At 33.8% G+C, this 23,807-nt stretch overlaps 1 protein-coding gene across 1 annotated transcript in view; it reads right to left on the reverse strand.

Annotated features, from left to right (window-relative positions):
- LOC131639694 (glutamate decarboxylase-like) overlaps positions 1-23,807 on the reverse strand; it is a 46,718-nt gene that overhangs the window by 15,685 nt on the left and 7,226 nt on the right. Inside the window, exons 1-2 of the mRNA XM_058910167.1 lie at positions 17,721-17,815; positions 16,736-16,934 (exon numbers count right to left, since the gene is read on the reverse strand). Of these exons, the coding sequence (XP_058766150.1) occupies positions 16,736-16,934; positions 17,721-17,815 (294 nt within the window). Of the gene's footprint in view, positions 1-16,735; positions 16,935-17,720 lie in introns of the transcript that reaches the window.

Genomic DNA, 23,807 nt, shown 5'->3' on the forward strand with positions numbered 1-23,807 from the left:
TATGTGAAATTTGTAATGGTATATACAGGTGCAAAATATGGTGAAAACCTGGGGCAAGCCTTTTTTAAATAGATACATTTTAAAATTACGTGGACATTAGACAGCGCTTTAAAAGAGAAGCGCTGCCTAAAAGCTCTTTAAAAATTTTGTTCAGAAAAGCGTCGCCTAAAGAGGGTCTTTAACAGCGCTTTTAAGACAAAAGCGCTGGCTAAAGTGGGCCTTTAGCAGCGCTTTTAAGAGGCTTTTTCTTAAACATTGTTTTAGAAAAGCGCTGTCTAAAGGGGGCCGTTAGCAGCGCTTTTAATAGAAAAGCGCTGTCTAAAGGGGGCCTTTAGCAGCGCTTTATAGGTAAAAGTGCTGGCTAAAGGGTGCCTTTAGCAGCGCTTTCAAGGTGAAGAAAGCGTTGTCTTTACCTACGGCAGCGGGGGAATAGACAGCGCTTTAAAGCGCTGCCTAAAGCCAAAAAAAGCGCTGTCTTTTTCGTTGTTTGGCGTAGTGAAGTTATATGCTACAACCATGGTAAGGTGAGACACATCAAAATGAATTGCAAATTTCTCAACAAAGAGTTTTCATGAGAAAGAAATGAAGTTAATGAGAAGAAAAATGATAAAGACACGGAAATAGTTGCACGTGACAATGATGTCTACATTGTTTATGATGATAATTCCACAAATCTTACATGTCAAGATTCAACTTGGATTATTGATTCAGGTGCCTCGTGCCATGTTACTCCTAGGATTGATTTCTTCTCATCTTAAACTATTGAAAATTTTGGAACGGTAAAAATGGGAAATGAGTGAGTTTGTGAAATTGTTGGTATGAGAGATATTTAAGTTGAATCTCGTGCTGGATGCAAGCTTAAATTGAAGAATGTGAGACATGTTCCTAATATTCGTCTAAACTTGATTTCGGTCAAAGTCTTGGATATTGAAGGTTATCACACTTACTTTGGTAGTGGTGACATATGTAAGATCACCAAAGGGTCAGTAGTAGCAAATGAGCAAAGTCCCACAACTGTTTACTAGGTGCTTGTAAAGTTATACAATGATGAAATGAATGCATTTGAAGATGCATCTAGTGATTTATGACATGCACGCCTTGGTCACTAGAGTGAGAAATGACTCACCATTCTCGCAGAGAAAATTGTTCTTCAAATGAAAGGCACGCCTCTAAAAACAAGCACTCATTGTTTTTCTCGTAAGCAGCATATAAATTCCTCTAATAGTAATGATCCTCATAGGAGACCAAATATTTTATATTTAGTTCACACTAATGTTTGCATGATGAATGATAAATCTTTAGGTGGTGCATCTTATTTTGTTACTTTTATTGACGATCACTCTAGAAAAGTGCGGGCTTTTGTTTTGAAATCTAAAGACCATATACTCGGTGTTTTCAAGCACTTTATGTGAAGAAGATGTTCATCATCTATCTTGGTTTAATTTTTATGAAGACAAAAGTTAATCAAAGAAGAAAAATATTGAAGTTTATCTCAATCATATTTCAAGATTACAAATGTCATTGGATGTTGTATTAAAAGAAATTGATCATGAAGCAAAGATATTCAATTACAATACACACACACATTCATGTAACCAATTACACCCTGCAATTTTTTAAAAACTTTGAACCATTGTGTATTCAATCCAATGCTATTCTTCATGAAACTTCTACAAACAATTACATCTATTCTAAGAGGTATTCTAGGATATATTTAAGGCAAAATACATTAGTTTTTCAAATTACCTCTTTCAAATAAATTTTCAAACAATTAAAATTCATCTCAAGTGTTCATTCTCAAATATCATTGAAATTTTTTCTGCATAAATTATCATATTTTTACAAAAAATTCTGAGCAATTAAGATTATTATATCTGAATTGTAAATTGAAAGAGAAGATCAATTTCATATATTGAATTGTACATTTCATAATAAGTTGTTTTTTGTAAAATGTTCTTTGGATTGGTGTAATTCAATGTCCACCATAGTGTTTGATGTTTGTGGAAAAGGTCTTTCGATGCGGGAAGATTCAAAGTCCACCTTAGGCTCAGTGTTTATGTTAGAAGATTGAGAATTCTTGGTGGGAGGTTTGTACAAAAATCTAACATAGTGGAAGATCCTTTAAGGTATAAAGGAATTCCATATACTCTTGGTGGATAAGGGGAACTAGGATAATTTCTTATATTTATTTATTTTTTGCATTTTATATTGCTAAGAACATATCATTTTCATATCTAAAGAAAATTAATGAAGAATTTTGCTATAGATTTCGGGCCCAACCATTAATTTAGAATACCAAAAAAAAAAAGAATAAAAGAAAAAAAAGAATTTTGGGTCAAACCCATTTAACATGTATTAAAAAGAATTTTTTTTAATTTAAAAGCAAAACAATAAATAAGAAACTAAACAATGGTTTCACAAAACATAGAAATCTACAATATAAGAAAGTTTACTGATCTGGAAAATACTATATTGCCCTTCTGTTACTAAACTCTGCCACGTGGATGCCTTAACAATCTTTCTTTTCTTTTGCTTCTACTTTATGTGTCTAGGGTTGCTTCTATTTTGAACGGTTCTCTCTCTTCCTCCACCTCTCTCTTACTCTTCCTCTTTCTTTTGTCTCTCTTTCTCTGATATCGTTCTTCTTTTGATTTCTGTGCAGATGAATATGATGTTGTTGGTGACGATGAACACGTTTGTTGATGATATCGTGATGTTGATTTTGAACCGTTGATGGTTGTTGCTAAGGGTTACGGTCGAGAAATTGATGATGATGTTGGTGACGCTCAAAGTCACAGCAAATCGGTGAGATCTTTCTTTGTTTTTCGTGTTTTGAGTTCTCTAATCTCTCTTCTTCTCTCTGGATTTTCTGAAGGGTTTGTGTAAAAAATGAGGAAGATGATGATAAAGTAGGGTTTCATGAACGTTAGTGTTGTATCCCATTTACTGAATATGAACTGAGTTCTTTTTCTTTCTTCTCATAGTTTTTGGAAAATTTGTATACATGAGGATGATGATGAAATTTTAGGGTTTTGGTTCTGTATTCTGCTGCAGTGAAAAAATGTGAATCAGATTCTCTTTACTGTGAACCAAAGTTTATTTGTGATTTGTAGTAAAGATTAGGCCCATGATTTGAATCATTCCCCTTAAAAATTCTGATTCCTTCACATAAACCCTAATGATGAATTATGAATCTTCTATTGTTGTTGTTTGGAACTTAATTGAATTTCATGTTTGTGTTTTTTTTGCAGAGTGACTGTGGATAATTCTTCAAGTAGAACAACCACTTTGATAAAGCTTTGAAATTTAAACGTTATAAGGTCTTAATCTTTCGTTAATTTCAGAAGAGTCAATTTGGTTTACCGATTAATAAGTTTCACACTGTTCAGTATTTTTTCTATGTAATACTATGGGGTGTTTGTTTTATGAGAATTGAAAACCATTGGAATCTTATAGTTGATAATTTAATTTCACAGGCAGCTATGGTCAAAGAAACACCTCTCTTCCTCCCATACATCCCCCTAACGGCGCTGAGAAATTCACTATCAACGTTTATTCACCTAGGTACTCTCTTTTTCATTCGCTATGTAGTTCCCAATTTCACTAATCTCATTTTTAGGTCTTTCTAGGTTTCGATTTTGATTTCAATTCACTGACAACCTTGTATTTGCAGTAGTTGTTATTCGAAGCTTTCTTATGGTTGCTTTATATTTGCTGCTTAGAAATGGAACACTCACTGGATTCGCCGGATTCAAAAGTGGCCCTTCAAAGTCTTCAAAGCGGTAATATCTCTTTCGTGCCTTTGGAATCGAACATACTATGAGTGATTGATTATTACACTATATTTGCAGCCTGCAAAAGGAATACTCATTAGATTCCACTTTACTCGAAAACGGCCCTTAAAATATAGATAAATATTTTTTTAATTAAATTCTTACTTTGCAGAAGGATGTGAAGCGTGTCGATAGAGCATACGCGCGCTCCACCTTTGTTGCGGCATAGTTTTTGATGGTACTATGAGTTTTGCTTTGGAAGTTGCTGAAGAAGTTAATGTCCCTGTTGTGCTTTTTTGGACAAATAGTGCTTGTGGCTTCATGTGTTACCTTCAATATAATCAGTTAATTGAAAAGGGCTTAACACCACTTAAAGGTACCTAAATATTGATTTCTGCTATTCATTGTTACTTCAGATCAGTTATTTCTTTTAAATAGACAAAAGTGATTTCTGCTATTCATTGTTGCAACAAAAACAGAGTTGATAAAATGGCTAATTGATTTTGATTTTCACACTCAATCTCTGGTGTGGTTCTGCAGGAATTGTTAATTTAAGAATTGTGATATCTGTAGAGTTCTCATTTTGACCAGTGTATGTTCCCACTATTCCCAATCATTTGATACATTTACTAAATCACTTGGTCCTACTGAGTTGATAACATTGGACCTGTGTATGTTCCCACTTCCCACTATTCCCAATCATTTGATACATTTACTAAATCACTTGGTCCCGTCCTTTGTTCTCATTTTGTTGCAGGACAAGCTGGACATTTGCACCCTGCATACTCTAACTTGGAGGGACTAATGAGAATATTTATCTGAATTGCTTTAAAGGAATCCTATTGTATAAGTTGGAATGTCTAATTCATTAATTTAAATGATTGGATCTGATTTCATTCAATTAAATAGTATTGCAAATTGATTTGGATTAACTGATTTGGTTCTTTCTGAGTGTAGAGTGGTGGAAACAAAGCTGGAAAATGTGATGATATGGAATCTCCTGCCGTGGCATCAAGTAATGTTGCAAGTGTTAACAGATTGCGTGTCGGCCAAAACCAAAATTTTCCAGGAACATGAAGTTACTGGAAACTTCATCATCACAGATAATACATACTCGAAAAAATAGGTATAAATAACATTTGGTATTATTAGTGGAAACTTCATCTCTTCAATTTGCATTCATGATGAGTGATATATGAAACACCTAATAATTGGCTCTTGATAGATATTGAAAATGGAGAAAGAGGTACTGAATGTTCTGCAGTTCCAATTATTTGTTCCTACAATCAAAACATTCCTCAGGTACATAATACATATACAAGTTTTGTTCAACCATAGCTTAAATTCAATGGAACTCTAACCATCTTCTTTGAAGCTCAAAACTGAAGTGGACCATGCTTGCATTGGAGGATCTAAGATCTGTTTGGATACTGTATATAAAAAGTTCTGTTGATTTTTTTTTCTGTGATTCTGTGATGATATTTTGATTCCTAATCTGATCTTAAATTTGGTATATACATCATTTTTCTTATGATGCCAATTGAGATTTTAAATAACGGTCACGGCTGTGCTGTGGTTGCGTAAAGACTTTTATAACTTGAGTCGGTGAAAGTGTTGCGTTTCTGAATGCGGTCGTCAAGGTGTGAATTAATCACAACATTTATAATGAATATTTTATGTGATTTGTATCTTCATCTTCTTATTCTGAAAATTTTCGAAATTTCACTTTGATAACGACATTTCGCGGACCTGGCGGTGTTTTTTTTTTGCAATTGTAACGGATTTTTTGTCTGTGATTTTTTTTCTCAAACGGTATCGGTTCATTCCAATACCGTTTTTTCGCGGCGGTTTTTACGGGGAAAGACCGTTGTGTGAAGAATATTATATGGAAATGACAATGTTGATCTATATAAGTATTGTCAAATATCACCCATGGCAGATAGTGGTGGACCGCCACGGTCAATTTGTGTAGGATGGCGGCTGGAAATTTGGACTTTTGGCGTTCCTCCATGGTCCTCCATCTGCAATTGATAAGACTGATATCTATATCATTGATTGTTATCCTGAATCATGATTTGTTGAACCAAATCTTAATTAACATGTTGTAATTTCAGTGTTTGCTTGACTTGATTCATTGCTTTGACAATGCATACACCGTTTATTTTCTTAGTCCGATTCATCAAGGCGGCATCCATATCGCTACCTCCTTCCGATCGAGACGTTTTCGAGAACATGGCACATTTTCTTTCTGAGCTGGGAATGCCGCATTATGCTACCTTGATGTACATTCCCTCAATGATGGCTGCAGCAGCTGTTTATGCAGCAAGGTGCACATTGAACAATAGTTCTGCTTGGGATGAAACACTTAAGGTGCACACTGATTACTCAGACGAAGAATTGATGGGTTGTGCTAGATTGTTGGTGAGTTTTCATACTGGTATTGCGACTGCAAAGCTGAAGGTTTTGTACAAAAACTACTCTGATATTCAGAGAGGTGATGTTGTTGTACTTCCACCGGCCAAGAACCTTATGTCTGCTGCAGTAGGTTCTTCTTAGATTTGTCATTGAAATAAACAAAGGAAGCTGCATGAGTTTTTAGGTTTATGTAGGGCTCTCAGCAATAATATTGTATTTTTTCCTTTCATTGTTCAATTGTTGTGAAATCAAAATTTCATATATAAGCTTCCTCATTTTCTCTTTATCCATTCGTATTTAGTTAGGATTCATTCTCACCTCATAGAATTGTATAACTATATCCAAAAAATTGGTAAAACTATAACAAAAGTTAATAAAAAAAAAGTTCATGCCATTTACAAAATTGTATTTTTCTTGGTTGAAATTGCCAAGGGAGGAGGTACAAGAACTCTTTCACATTTTTATCTCTTCTTTTTTTGGAGTGTAGGGTTTATTTGGTGCTGGTTTAATTTATACAGTTCTACATGTCTACAACGATTAGCTATTTATGATTAGAATCTTGTCCTCAATATAATGTCTACATGAAGATATGACCTAACACTAATTTATAGCTTATATTTTTTATTTTTTATACTGTGAGACATTATATGACAAGATTGTAAGTTCTAATGTGTTATGCATTGGACATCACCCATCTGAAATGGACATCCATAGAGGAAGAGAATCAAATTAACCTAAAAATTTATTTTAAGAAAAAAAATAAAACTCATACCTTTCATTTGTATTTAATTAAGTATTATTATTTTTAAAAAAAATTACTACATTTGGATTTATGGGGTTAGCATTTTACCAAATTAATAATTTTTTATTTAGTTAACTATAAATACTATCTAAATTTAATCATCATATTTTATTGATTATTATTTTTAATTAAATTAAATTTTTCAAAATACGTGTCTAATTTATTTAGTAAGTTAATAAATTAGTTATTATTGTGTCGAATATATATATATATATATATATATATATATATATATATATATATATATATATATATATATATAATATTAAATAATTGAAATATTAAAATTAAAATTTTAACGGGTCAATTTCATCCAAATACAAAATAATATAGTATGGATACACACAGGTATTTATATGGTACGCGTATATGATACTAATATTAACACATTTAATTAAATATTGAATAATAACAAGAATAACTTTATAAAAATATTCATAAAAATATTCATAAATTTTTTGAAATATTACCACAATGGTACTCGTGCAAATGCACGGGTATGCCGTTAATATTCAAAATATTTAATATTATCGAAAACATTATGTTACTGATCCAAATTTTGAATATTACGATGATCACGAAGTTATTGATCAAAATAATAAATATTAACGGGAACACGGAGTTATTGACAAAATATTGAATATTAATGGGAACACGAAGTTACTGATAAAAATTTTCAATATTAACGGGAACAATTTTGGAATATTAACGGGAACACGAAGTTATTGATCAAAATAATGAATATTAACGGGAACACGAAGTTACTGATCAAAATAATGAATATTAACGGGAACATGAAGTTACTAATCAAAATATTGAATATAACATAAACAAATTTGGAATATTAACTGGAATACGAAGTTACTGATCAAAATAATGAATATTAGCAGGAACATGAAGTTACTGATCAAAATATTGATTATTAACGGGAACCATGAAGTTACTGAATAAAATATTCAATATTAACAAGAACATGAACTACTGATCAAAATATTGAATATTAACGGGAACATGAAGTTACTGATCGAAATATTGAATATTAACGGGAAAATGATGTTTTTTAATCAAAATATCTCAAACTTTGGCCTAATCTATCGAAAAGAAATTTCTATAATTTACACATCGGTTTTTAAAACATTTACCTCTGCAATAATATCTATATTGAACAAAATAACACGGCCATAACGGGTACCCGTGCAGACGCACGGGTATCGTCATACTTTTTTTTAACTTCTATTTTCTTATTACATTTTTTTAGCTTATATTATTCACATATTTTATAACAAAATTATATTTTGTATTAAAAAATCTTATTGATTTAAATATTTTTACGAGTACTTGACATTTTTCTATACATTCAATTATTATATTTTTACGGATATCAGACAGTAAACAAAAAAACAGTGAGAGAGAACTAGTGAGAGAACTATGGGAGACTGATTTCTAAGATCTTCGGCTTAAACTCCTAACCTTAGGGTTAGGGGCCTTGGTCTTGGGGATTGGCATTTCTGGTTTTTACTAGCTGTTTTTTTGTTGTTTCCTGCTTTCTTTCAAGATGAGAAACTCTAGAGCTGGACATTGGCACAAGGTTGGGGGAGATAGGAGTAGAGTTTTGAAATGGGATATTGCTAGAGAAAGTAATGGGAAGCTAGAGGGGGAGAAAGTTTTATCCTCTTTCTTTGTAACGGAATTTGGTGATAGATGGAAAGCAAGAGACTTGTTTTTTGAGTTCAAGGAGTTGGGAGAGATAGAGGAAGTGGTCATTCCACCTAGAAGAGATAAGTTCGGCCGACGCTTTGGTTTCGTTCGGTTTCTGAACGTTAAAGATGAGACATTGATGGCTACCAAATTGGACAATATTGTTCTAGAAGGTAGGAAGTTGTTCGCGAACCTACCACGTTTTAGAAGGGAATCTTTTGCTCAGGAAAGGAGTAAAGAGCCTGCAGTGGTGAAGAAGGACTTTGAAATCAAAAATAGGAAGCTTCATGGAGGTAATGGAAAAGGGGCGTTTGTTAATGATAGATCCTATGCGGATGTTATCTATAACAGAACTGGATCATCAAAAGCAGCTGGTGGTGATCAGAACACGAAAACCATGTTTTTTCAACCTAGCCTTGAAGAAAAAAATCATTATTTCAAAGCTTTCACAGGAAGTATCAGAGAACCCGGGAAGATGGTGGATTTTAAAAAGTTGTTCCATGAAGAAGGTATTTTCAACATTAGGGTGACTAGCTTGGGTCCCAATCTCTGTCTATTGGAGGATTTGATAGGAGGTGATGTTGAATGTTTTATTGAGGAGAAGAAATCTTGGTGGGAACAATGGTTTAGCTTTATAAAACCATGGAAACCACAGGATATAGATTCAGAAAGGTACGCTTGGCTTAGGATTATGGGGGTGCCATGCCATGTATGGGGAGAGAGATGTTTCACTCTCTTAGTAAAAGAGAGAGGTTTGATCGTTAAGTGTGATGAGTGTACCTCTTTAAAGCAGAGAATGGATGAAGCAAGGATTTGCATTAAAACTAGGGCAAAAGAATGGATTGATGATTCGATCAGGTTGTCCATAGAAGGTCTGATTTTCAACATAAGGTTGGTGGAGTTTTCTGAAGGGCCTTGTCATATACCAAAAGCAGGTTGTGATAGAGATGATATTGATTCTGGGGATTCATCTTCGCCGGAATTTGGTCTGTATGATGAAGATGGAGGCAAGGAAGGGATGTTCAGGGAGGAGTCTGATCCGGCTCAGAAGAAGGGTGATGGGATGAGAGATAGGTGTGTAGCTGCTAAGGAGGAGGCTATCAAGGAAAAGCAGATTTATTCACAAAAAGGAGAGAATTGTCAGTCTAATGAGGGAAAGGAGATTTTTGACGTTTCCTCTCTTGGGAAGAAGGAGATTTTCGAGCCACAAATGAAGGATGCATTAAATGCACGTGTGGGAAACTGTACCGAGAGTTGTGTGGGGGAAACTAATGCGCTGGAATTTTCGTAAGAGTCAAAAGGTTTTGCTAACTCAGCATCTATTGGTAACAACTTTACTCATATTGGGTCGGTTCACCCTATGGAGTTTAACGGGCCTGGTAAATTGTTGGAGAGCCAAAATGGGCCGTTATCTTTTGATGATGAATGTAGGAGATTGACCCAAGGGGCCCTACCACGTAACAATCTCTTGAATCCTGTCACAAAAAACATTCGAAAACCCAGAAAAACAGCTTCTGTTGCGGAGTTGGGTAGCAAAGTTCCTATAGCAAAATCTTACTACGCTTGTATTGCCCCCAGAACGGTTTCTTGTGGAGACGAACGGAACAGTAGAAACGGTAGCAAGGTTCACGAATCCATGACAGGCGAGTCATCTTTTAAAGCGTCGGTTTCTGATTCGATTTCTTCAGGTGAGTCCTATTCTGCTTCATCCATAGCCGAATCTGATATTGTTAGATGCAATAATCGACTCTGTGAGAAATCAGATGTGGGGAGGAAGGTGTGGAAGTCCATTTCAAAACTGGGGGTGGAGAGTGTGAAGAAGGATGTAGTTATAGAGGGACTTATTACTGCTATGGAGATTAGAGATAAGGAGGGATTGAGAAGTATGAAGGAGTTGAAGAAAGGTGATCGATGAATTTGCTCTCATACAATATTAGAGGGGGAGGGTCTTTTTCTAAAAGGAAAAGAGTAAGTTTTTTAATTAAGTCCCACAACATAGACGTTTGTTTTGTACAGGAGACTAAATTAGCTTTCTTTGACGATGCTTTGGCTGGTTCCTTCTGGGGTGACAAGAATGTAGAGTGGACGGCGAGCCATTCTATAGGGGCATCGGGAGGGATGGTGATCTTATGGAGGAAGGAAAGTATTGTGGTGAATCATAGTTTCTTGGGTACCGGCTTTGTTGGTATCAATGTGACGTGGAAAGGAAACGTTTATAATCTTGTTAACGTTTATGCCTCTTGTAATAGAATAGAGAGGAAGCATCTTTGGGATTCCTTAATTAGATTAAAAAGTAGTAGGTCTAATGAGGAATGGTGTGTGGTGGGTGATTTTAATGAGGTCTTGAGAAAAGAAGAGCGTAGTGGGGAGGGATGCTATCGGAATGGGGGAGGAATGATAGATTTTCGTAGCTTTGTAGAGGAGATGGAATTAATTGATATTAATTGTGTTGGTGGGAAGTTTACTTGGTTCAAAGATAATGGGAAATCTATGAGTAGATTAGATAGATTCTTACTATCAAATAAGTTGATAGAGAAGTGGGAGGTGATTGATCAAAGAATTGAGAAAAGAGACATATCGGACCACGCCCCGATTCGTCTTAATGTGGGGAAGATAGATTGAGGCCCAAAACCTTTTTGCTTTAATAATGCTTGGTTCAAGCATGAAGGATTTAGTGCTTTTGTGGGTGAGGAGTGGAGGAACTTGGATATTAGGGGAAGGGGGGACTTTGTGCTTTATGAGAAACTTAAAAAGCTAAAGGAGCATCTTCGGATATGGAATAGGGAGGTGTTTGGTTGGATCGATTTGAGAGTGGAGGAAGCCTCGGAAAAAATTAATGCTCTTGATAAGGATATTGAGGATAATATGGGGGTTGATGTAGAGGAGGAGGTTGAGGATAGAAGGAAGGCTACTTTAGATTTTTGGTCTCATTTGAATCTTAAAGAAAGTATGCTTAGATTAAAGTCTCGCAATCTTTGGTTGAAGGAAGGTGATAAGAACTCAAAATTTTTTCACAATTCTTTGAAGGAGAGAAATATAAGGAAAGCTATAACTTCTTTGGAAGTTTCTAATGGTTGTGTAGAAGGGGTGGATAATATCAAGGAGGAGGTTAGAAGATACTTTTGTGACTTTTATAAGGAGGAAGATAGTGATAGACCGGTTCCGGAGGGTCTTTTTTTCAACACCCTTAAGGAAACGGAGGCGTCTTGGTTGGAAAGAAGTTTTTCGGAAGATGAAATAAAAGAAGCGGTGTGGTCGTGTGATGGGAACAAAAGCCCCGGTCCGGATGGTTTTACCCTTGAATTCTTCAAAAAGAATTGGGAGTTATTAAAGGTGGACGTTTTCTCTTTTGTGAAGGATTTCCATGAGAAGGCAAAACTAACTAAAGCTTGTACCTCTTCTTTCATAACGCTTGTGCCTAAAGTCAATAATCCTCAAGCTTTGAATGAATATCGCCCAATTTGTTTGGTGGGTAGTTTGTACAAGATTTTGGCAAAGTTATTGGCTAATAGACTTAAGAGGGTTATTGGGAATCTTGTGTCTAATAATCAATCGGCATTTATAGAAGGAAGAAATATAGCGGATGGTATTCTCGTTGTGAATGAGTTGATGGATTTAGCTAAAAGAGAAAAGAGAAGTTGCGTGGTGTTGAAAGTCGGTTTTGAGAAAGCCTATGATAGAGTTAGTTGGGACTTTGTTAGGTATATGTTCAAAAGGATGGGGTTTGGAGACCGGTGGATGAGGTGGATGGAGTGTTGTATTTTTTCTAATTCTTTGTCCGTTCTTGTTAATGGGAGTGCGACCAAAGATTTTAGAGTGGAGAAAGGCCTTAGGCAAGGCGATCCTTTGTCTCCGTTTGTGTTCGTGTTAGTCATGGAGGTTCTTACGGCGTTATTGAAGAGATCTAAGGAGTTAGGGGAATTTCGGGGGTTTAAATACAAAGAGGACAAAGAGGTGGATTTGTTACAATTTGCGGACGATACTATAGTTTTGGCCGAAGGGGACACCGCGAATTTATGGAGTTTGAAAGCAATTCTAAGAGGTTTTGAATTGATGTCGGGTTTGAGGATTAATTTCCACAAGAGTAATATCTATGGCATTAATGTGGGTGATTGGTATTTAGATGCGGCCTCGTCTTTTTTATCTTGTAAAGTCGGATCTCTCCCTTTCAAGTTTCTAGGAGTTAGAGTTGGAGAAAGTCCTCGGAAGCTATCAATGTGGAAGGATCTTTTAGTGTCGCTTAGGAATCGCTTGAATGTGTGGAGAGGTAGATTCCTTAATATGGCGGGGAGGGTGGAGTTGGTCAATTCGGTTCTAAACTCTATCCCTATTTATTCGTTGTCTTTTTACAAAGCTCCTAAGAAGGTGTTGAATGAAATTAGAACTATCCAAAGTAAGTTCATTTGGGGCGGAATTGATAGTAAAAAGACCATCCATTGGATTGGATGGGATACGGTTTGCAAATCAAAAAAGGAAGGTGGATTGGGAGTGAAAAATGTGGAGATAATGAATTTAGCATTATTAAGTAAATGGAAGTGGCGTATCCTAATGGAAAAAGAGGCGGTGTGGCAAGACTTGTTAGAAGCTAGATATGGTAATACGAAGCTTAAAGTGTTGATTGGTGATATATCGGTTTTGAATAAGAAGGACTCTCATTGGTGGAGAGATTTGTTGTTATCAGATAATTATGAGAGACTTCTTTTCAACAATTTCTCGAGTGCTATTAGGTGTAATGTCGGTAACGGAGCTCATACTCCCTTGTGGTACGCGACATGGACGGGGCAAAAATCTTTGATGGAATCTCATTCTGAGCTCTTTTCCTTGTCTGTTAATTTTCTTGATTCCATTAATCATGCAGGGACTTTTGAAGAAGGTGTTTGGAGGTGGAATACTGAGGTTTGGTTTGGAGAGGGGGCTGACTGTTCGGAAACGGTGGCTCTGGTGGATTCCGCCTCCTGGCAGCGTCGAGGCCATGCTGTTGCAGCTGCTGGCAGCGATACTGCTGTGCAGCCTGTGACTGGTTTCGGGCCCAGCTCAGGCTTGTCCTCAGCGCAGAATTTTGCGGTGCTTCTTCGGCCTTTGTTGGAAGCCCTTAATCGTGTTACGGTTAGGGAGCATTGTGAGGATAGTTTCTTGTGGACCATAAATTCTAATGGATGCTTCTCCGTCAAGTCTTGCTACGAGTTTTTTATGGCCTTTCTTTCAGGTACTTCGTTGGACGGTGTTAAGGTCACGGCTTTAAACCATATGTGGAAGTGCAAAGTTCCCTCAAAAATCCTTGTTTTTGGATGGAGATTTATTCACAAGCGCTTGGCCACGAGGGATCAATTAGTAAGAAGGGGAATTTTAGCGGAAGGTACGGATTCTTTATGTTCTTTATGTGGAACGGAGGAGGAAAGTCTCTTTCACCTATTCTCTTCTTGTGTTATTACTACCCGTATATGGAGAAGGGTGTATATGTGGCTAGATATGTCTGACATTCTAACTATCGAGGAGTTTGGTGATTTTGTTTACTATTGTGGGAAAGTATCTTGTCTTAATAAGAGAATGTTAGTGGGGAATATTTGGCTTGCAACGGTTTGGACTATATGGTCTAAGCGTAATGCGGTGATTTTCAAGGAGGAGCCGTTTAGTTTCATCGAGTGTATGTCGGAGATAGTCCATAACTCTTGGAGGTGGAATTCTACTTTTCTTAAGCCGGTTAATCTTTGTAATTTTCATTTATGGAATATTCGACCTCTTGATTGCTTTGAGAGGTACGAGCTTTCCTCCTTGTATTGGGGTGGAGCATCCCTTTTGCTCCCTTTAATACCATTTGCTTATTTAAAAAAAAAACGGATATCAGACATTTTTATATACATTCAATTATTATTTTTTCACGAGTACCAGACATTTTTTCTATACATTCAATTATTATTTTTTCACGGATACCATACATTTTCTATATATTCAATTATTATTTTTTCACGGGTACCAGATATTTTTCTATTAAAAAATATTTATCTAAAACAAATGCGCGTTCCGTATTAGAACCCGTGCGAATGCACGGGTTTGTTACTAGTAGAGAAGAAGAAAAGGTACGACAAATGTCATGAGAAAATAAGAGAAAATTGACTTTGACTCTTAGTGATATATAGGTGCAACAAACCTTAATAGTTTGAGCTACAAATCTGTTATGCTGTTCCTATCTCTTAGTTAATTTTATTTATATTTCTGTTGAGTAGTTTTACCTTCTCTTAAAGTTGTTTTAGTATACTTAAATTTGTTTATCGATGAAAATTGTTATTCTCTAGTGTTATTAGAAACAGGGCCGGCCCTGGGCCAGGGCAATCAGACCCACAGTCCAGGGTAACCAGGCCCACAGCCCAGGGCCTAAAAAAAAAATAGGGCCTCAAATTTTAGGTTTTGGGCCTTATAAATAAATCATTAAATTCTATATAAAGAATTTGGGTTAAAATATAAACAACTATATGACTGTAGTATAGCGGAAGCATTTGGATGTAGCGCTGGTGGATGAGTACCACTACAATTAAGTTTTGCTTGTTTATGTCTTTTTGAATGTAGCGCTGGTGGATGAGTACCACTACAAATTTGCAATAATTCTCCATCTTTATTGCCATTAAATATACACTTTTTTTATAACAAATAAATCTTAATATTAATATATAGATAAATATTAACCTAATAAAAATTCACCTTTTTCTCTCTAAGAAAAGAAAAAATAGTGACTTTCTCCTCTCTTCTTCTTTGAAACAAAAGGAAAATATAAAATGCATAAATCAAAATTCAAAGTTAGTTGTTCAATTTTTTTTCTCTTTTTTAATTGGTAATTTTTTCTTCTTATTTATTGTTTATTTTTCAATTGGTAATTCTTCATACAAATTAAATTTCAAATAAATGTTAATTTTATTTACTAATTATTTTTTAATTTTTTACTTATCGGTTCAACTTCAATATTGCAAAATTTATCGGTTCAACGTCAACGTTATGAAATTTATTGGTTCAACTTCAACTCTTCGGGATTGATCAATTTTAATTCCAGGTTCTAAATTTTTTTCATTATTCCTCCATGCATCCTAAATTGTCTCTTAAAATTAGAAAGTTTGATTCTGGATATGAGAAGTGTAAGAAAAAGAAAAAAAAAAACTTTTTTTTTAAGTAGTTAGAATGTATTTTGATAATATTGATTAAAATATGAATTTTTTTTTGGTGGTGCTATTGATATTATTTTTTTTAAAGAAAATTATATTATCTATTAGGGGCCATTTTCATTATTTGCCCAGGGCCTCCAAAAAGTCGGGACCGGCCCTGATTAGAAAGACTAGGTTCCATGGTTTTTCCCCTATTGTTTATCGGGGAAGATTGTTATTCTCTAGTGGTTTCCATCTTTATATAGTGAAAGATTTTACTAGACTAAATTCCGTGATTTTTTTCAGTCACTTTGAGAGAAATTATTCTCATTAAAAATTTGGTGTTTTTGCTATTATTATTATTATTATTATTATTATTATTATTATTATTATTATTATTATTATTATTATTATTATTATTATTATTATTATTATTATTATTACGCTTTGGAGTTGATTTTATTGGTTGTCTTTTAAATTGCAAAAGGTTTTAAAAAAAGTGTTATACAAAAAAAATATTCGGATTATTTAATAATTTTTCAACACTATTATTGTTTAAAACTAAATCTCTACCGTTATATTACGATCTTGTTGTTGTAAAGGACCTTCATCAAAAGAGAGAGATAATTTTTTTTCTCTAAATCTAATGGTCTATACATCTACAACATTATATAGTTGGATAATAGTAACATGTCCTTAAAATATATGTTAAGAATTAAATAAAAAAATTATTTTGAAAATTGTGTATTGAATTTATTAAAATTATATAATTAATTTTTTAAATTTTTTAAAGAATTTTTTTAAGGTACATGTTACCATTACCCTATATAGTTTGTGTTATTTGACCACGATTCTCACATGGCCACAATTCAGAATCTTACTGAAAAACTATAGCGTCATATTAAACAGTCCTGAAGCTCAGTGGTGACAGGATACTCATCCATGCCAACATAGTTCTTGTTAAGTGAATCCATGATAAGCTTATCACACTCAGGTTCCATCCAAGTAGTCACAAACGAAGCCAAGTTCAGCCTTGGTTTCACATCTAACATCAACTCATCATTTATCATATGATATGCTGCATCTTTTGGAATAGAACTCTCTGACAACTTGAACCTGTTATTACTTATGTTGTGAATTCAATGCCAAGAACAGAGTATAAAACAAGGAAGAAGAGGAACACAAGAATTGGTTATAACTGCTATTCTTTTACTTTCTCTTAAAACAAGATTACAAGTTTACAAGAATAACAAATAACCTCTCTCACCCTAAATTAGGATTTGCAGCTTAGCAATGATGAGAGACTAGTATGCTATTTATAATAAAACCTAACATACTAACTAATGGGCTTTTTCAGCAAGGCCCATTACACAAGCCAACTTAACAAACAAGCTAACTTAACAAATTAGGGTTTAAACACTAAAACCTAATTTAACATGCTAACAACCCTAGCATCTTCGACATCTGCATGCTAGACCCATCTTCGACTACAGCATGCACACTTCGACATCAGCATGTAAACAATCCTTCGACTTCATGCTTAACTCTGTCGAACTGTCGAACCAAGAAGCTACCCTTCGACAATACTAGAGTTCGATCCAATATCTCACAACTTATTACCAACAACCAAGGCCGTCTCAATATTTTGGAAGCCCTGTGTAGGTTAGTTATGGTTTAACCATTACAAAATAATTAGAGGCCCTAATTAACCTCATTTTAATAGTGGCAAATATTTATGAGGACCTTTTTAGTTACAGTTTAATCATAAAAAATTTGAGGCCCTGTGCGGTAGCCCGCTTTGCACGCCCTCAAAGACGGCCCTGCCAACAACAAACACAGAAATTTATAAACCTCACTTCAATTTTTACCAACAAAGAACTTATCAAGTTTGTGACTTACTACTTTGGAACTAGTTCACGTACGTATCTAGAAGCAAAAGTACAGTCTATGCTCTCACTTTGTTCGTCTGGATGTTTGACAGTTGATGAGATAACCATTTTTGATGAGTTCTTCTCAGCTAACTGAGGGAGAGAAGAAGAGAAGATAACCATTTTGGATGAGTTCTTCTGAGCTAACTTTGGGAGAGAAGAAGAGAAGTGAACACAAGAACACAAGATGAGATAACCATTTTGTGATTTGTGAACATTATAGGGTGGGCTACCAGAGCGCTTTTAAAAGCACTTTCGTTACCTACGTCAGCGCTGACTTTGGGAACGCTTTAAAGCACTCTTAAAGTCTAAAAAAAGCGCTCTTATAGGACTTCCGTGTTGTAGTGTTAAGAATCAAACTCCTTCAAAACATTGCTATAACATAAAAGAAAAATCGTAGATATTACAAATTTTACAAATTGTATATATTACATTCTTTTCTCCATCACATATTATAAAACATCTTATAAATTTTAGATATTAAAAGAAAAATTGTACAAATAATTATCATTTTTTTGAAAAAAAAAGACGTGTTACTTTTAGAAATAATGATAGGAATTATTTTTAAAGTACTTCTGATGAATTCAAAACAAGTTATATTATTTAAAAAATCATGTATTTAATTGTTTACATATTTAAAAACTGTTATTTCAATACAAATTTTTAATTTATATATATTTTTAACACATAATCTAGGTGCACAAAGATCTACAAAATAAAAGTAATTTTAACATATATATATATATATATATATATATATATATATATATATATATATATATATATATATATATATATATATATATATATATATATATATATATATATATATATATATATATATATATATATATATATATATATATATATTATAAAATAAGAAGAGAGAAGATAGAGATGAGAGCAATTCTGTATTATTTCATCGGTGTATCTTTTACAAAGAAGTTGGTCCTATTTATAGGACAACATACCTACAATGTAATAATTACAAAATAAATAAATAAGGAATAAGATGCTTGAGAGACAACCATCCGATTATTCATAACACTCCCCCTTGGATGTTTGTTTTGGATATGTCTCGTTAAAACCTTACTAGAAAAAAACCATTGAGAAAAAATCTAGTGAAGGAAAAAGAGTGCAATATCCTTTTAGAATAAATTTATTTCTCCCCCTCAATTGAGCGATCATTTCTTCGACGATGAAGACCAATCTTTTGTACTAGTTGATTAAAAGTTCTACTTGGGAGTGATTTTGTGAAAAGGTCGGCAAGATTATCACATGAACGAATTTGTTGGATGTTTATATCACCATTCTTCTCAAGATCATGAGTGAAAAAGAACTAAAGAACTTTGGAGAGATGTGTTTTGTTCGATCTCCTTTAATGTAACCATCTTTCAAATGAGTGATTCATGCAGTATTATCTTCATATATGGTCGTTGTATTTATTTTTTCAGAAGACAAACCACAAGTATTTTGTATATGTTGGATTAATGATCTCAACCAAACGCACTCTCGACTTTCCTCATGTAGTGCTAAAAGTTATGCATGATTAGATGAATTTGCTGATATTGTTTGTTTCACCGATCTCCATGAAATAGTTGTACCACCATATGTAAACAATTACCCTGTTTGTAATATACCATTGTGAGGATACGACAAGTAACCTGCATCGAGTTTTGATAACCTGCATAACTTGTTAATTCGAGTTTTGATACTTTGGTATAAAACAGACCCATGTATATTGTCTAAGATAACGAAGTATATGTTTGATTTCGCTCCAATGTCTTCGTGTGGGTGAAGAACTGCATCTTGCTAATAGATTACCTACAAATGATATATCATGGCGTGTATAATTAGCAAGGTAAATCAGTGCTCCAATCGCACTGAAATATGGTACTTCAGGACCAAGCAATTCCCCGTCCTTTTCTCGAGACCTGAAAGGATCTTTCTTTACATCTAATAATCTAACAACCATTGGAGTAGACAACGGGTGACATTTGTCCATATAGAAGAGTTTTAACACTTTTCTATATATCATTCTTGATGTACAAATATTCCTTTGTCCAAATGCTCAATTTGTAAACCTAGACATAATTTTGTCTTTCCTAGGTCCTTCATCTCAAACTCTTTCTTAAAACAATTCATAGCTTTTGGAAGCTCTTCAGGAGTTCTAATAATATTTTTGTCATCAACATAGACAACTATTAAATTATTTTCCTGATCTTTTTATAAAAATAAAAAAGACAAATGGAGTTATTTGTATATCCCTCTTTAAGTAAGTATTCACTAAGACGGTTATACCACATGCGTCCAGATTGTTTCAACCCATAAAGAGATTTGTTCAATTTTATGGAGTAGCTTTCTCGAGATTCAGAATTATGTGCATTTGGTATATTGAATCCTTCAGGGAGTTTCATGTAAATTTCACTATCAAGTGAACCATACAGATAAGCTGTTACAACATCCATCATGTGCAAATTAAGCCCTTCATGTGCTACAAGGCTTATTAAATATTAAAAAGTTCTTGCATCCATTACAGGTGGGTATGTCTCATCAAAATCAATTTCAGGTCTTTGCGAAAATCCTCGAGCAACAAGTCGAGCTTTATATCTCATAATTTCATTATTTTCATTTCGCTTTTGCACGAAAACCCATTTGTATCCAACTGGCTTCACACCTTGAGGTGTTCGAACTACAGGTCCAAAAACTTGTCTTTTGTAGAGTGGGTTTAATTCTACTTCAATTGCATCTTTTCCATTTTGGCCAATCCTCACTTTGTCTACAATTTTTAATAGACGTTAGTTCATGATCCTCTTTGTCATTTATCACATTTAGCGCTATATTGTACGAAAAAATATCATCAATGTCGATTTCATGTCGATTCCATTGTATTCCATTTTGGACATAATTTATCGAGATCTCTTTATTGTCATAAGTTTCAGGTACCTAATCAATCTCTTCTGGAGATGAACTGTTTATTATGTCTAACGATTCTTTTAGATTTTCTATATCCTCACTTGGGTCATCTTTATTCTTAGCTCCCTTTCTTGTTCGAGGATTTTTATCTTTGGAACCGATTGGTCTACCACGCTTCAGGTGTGGTTGAGACTCATTGGATTGTCCAACAGGGATATCCAATTTTATTGGAGCATTTGCAACCGGTATATATGATTTAGTCACACCTTTTGGATCAGTGAATGCATTTGGTAATTGATTTGCTAAGATTTGCAAGTGAATTATCTTTTGAACTTCTAGTTCACATTGTTTTGTTCGAGGACCACGATGAGATAATGATAATTCATTCCAACTTATCTCTTTTTCCAACTTCTTATTCTCTCCCCTTAATGTTGAAAAATTTGATTCATCAAAATGACAATTAGCAAAATGAGCAGTGAATAAATCTCATGTTATTGGTTAAAGGTACTTTATAATAGACGGAGATTCGTATCCAACATATATTCCCATCCTCCTTTTAGGACCCAACTTAGTCCGTTGTGGTAGAGAGATTGGGACATACATCTCACATCCAAAAATTCTTAGATGAGAAATATTAGGTTCTTTACTAATTCTAAAGGGGAAGACGTGTGGTAACTCGTTAGCCTGATGCGAATCAATGTTGCAGCATGCAAAATTGCATGTCCCCAAGCAGAAACTGGGAGTTTGCATCTCATAATAAGTGGTCTTGCAATTAATTTTATACGTTTAATAAATGATTCTGCAAGTCCATTTTGTGTATGAACATGTGCTACTGGATGTTCAATATCAATTCCAATAGGCATACAATACTCATTAAATGATTGAGATGAAAATTTTGCAGCATTATCAAGACGTATTTTCTTGACAGGATAATCGGGAAAATGAGCTCTTATTCGAATTAGTTGAGCTAGCAATCTCACAAACGCTTGGTTGCGAGTTGACAACAAACAAACATGTGTCCATCAAGTTGATGCATCCACTAAAACCATAAAATATTTAAATGGTCCACATGATGGGTGTATTGGCCCGTAAATATCACCATGCATACGTTCTAAAAAACTGATAGATTTATTTCCAATTTTTTGTTGGTGATGGTCGAATTATTTCCCGACTCATTAATTGATGACTGCATGAATTTTCAATTATTTTTCGCATCATTATATAACCGGGATGGTCCAATCGGTCATGCCAAATTACAAATGTATTATTATTTGCAAACTTCTGGTTTACAACAGCATGTGGTTCAATTGTACTAATATAAGTGTAGTACAAGCCCGAGGAAAACGCTGGTAGCTTTTCCATTACACATTTTCTGTCCAAATTCTGTTGTGTAATACAAAGATATTTAATACTTCCATCATCTTTTGTTTCAATATGGTATCTATTTAGGCGAATATCTTTGAAACTTAATAAATTTATATTAGATTTAGAGGAATATAGTGCATTCTCAATGTGTAATGTTGTTCCTTCACTTCACAATAAACTGGCTCTTCTGGAGCTTTCAATTATTTTTGAGGTGCCAGATATAGTGGTGACATCAGTTTTTTTCTTTACTAAGTAAGAGAAATATTTTTTGTCTTGCAAAATTGAGTGAGTAATTGCACTATCAACGAGACAAATATCTTCGTTAGTGACGCAAGAGCCGACATTCATTCTTAAAAAAATAATAATGAGTTATGAGTGCACTTTAAACATATAAGTTATTTAAATAATAAATTATATAAATGAAAGAAAGAAAACACACTTTATTATTATTATAGGGAATTAAAATTCAAAAACGGGAAGCAAACATTGAATTTAAAATTAAAAAACATCGAGAATTTAAAGCATTCATAATAACTAAAATAAATAGAAAATTTCTAAAATTTCTATTTATTGACAGTTCCATCTCTAATAAGGTGATCAATTTTTTCATATGGATCAGCAAAGAAATCACCAATCTCTAAACGAGTAACATCCATACTACCATAATCAGGATCACCATCTTCATTAGCAAAATGTGTCTCAATCCTTGTATTTGTACTTTTTAGTGATTTTTGATAAAGATCAACAAGGTATTTTGGTGTACGACAAGTGCGACTCCAATAACCTTTTCTCCCCACAACGATAGCAAATATTAAGAAGAGAGGAGATAAAAGAGAAGACAGACATGAGAGAAATTATGTATTATTTCATTGGTGTATCTTTTACAATGAGGTTGGTCCTATTTATAGGACAACATACAGACAATGTAATAATTGCAAAATAAATAAATAAATAAGGAATAAGATGCTTGGGAGACAATCATCCAATTATTCATAACATTATATATATATATATATATATATATATATATATATAGAGAGAGAGAGAGAGAGAGAGAGAGAGAGAGGGCATATCATATGAGAATGCCTTTTTTATATGAGAATGTGAGAATGAATCTGAACCATTGGATTTTAAAATAAATGGTGGAGATTATAGGTGAATCTTTTTTTTCTCTCTCCTACCTCATTTATTTCAAAATGTATGAGAGAGAAAAAAAAGATTCACATATAATCTCCACCATTTATTTTAAAATCCAATGATTCAGATTCATTCTTACATTCTCATATAAAAAAGGCATTCTCATATGATATATATATATATATATATATATATATATATATATATATATATATATATATATATATATATATATATATATATATATATATATATATATGAGAATTTATTGAAAAGTAATCTTGATAATAACAGTTTAGATATTCAATGATAACATTTTGTTAGATTGTAATTCATAATGTGAATAATGTGTGTGTCAAACTAGATTTGATTTAGTTACACACTGATTTGATTTGATTTAGTTCCAAAATATGTATGTTGGGCTTTTGGCATAAAGAGCAAGCTAACCTAAATCTATAAATAGAGGGAGTAACCCCTATTTCAGAAATTGAGTTGTATTCACAAGATTTGCAGTTGTAAGTGAGTAAGAAGTTTTCCACAGTTTGTGGACAGAGAGAAACTCTGTAGAAAATTATTGTCTTTCTTTCTTTCATATTTTTTTCATTACCATTGTGTGGTGGTAACAATCTTGTTCATCCAGATT

This window comes from Vicia villosa, unplaced genomic scaffold, assembly GCF_029867415.1.
Source record: "Vicia villosa cultivar HV-30 ecotype Madison, WI unplaced genomic scaffold, Vvil1.0 ctg.002741F_1_1, whole genome shotgun sequence".
NCBI lineage: Eukaryota > Viridiplantae > Streptophyta > Magnoliopsida > Fabales > Fabaceae > Vicia > Vicia villosa.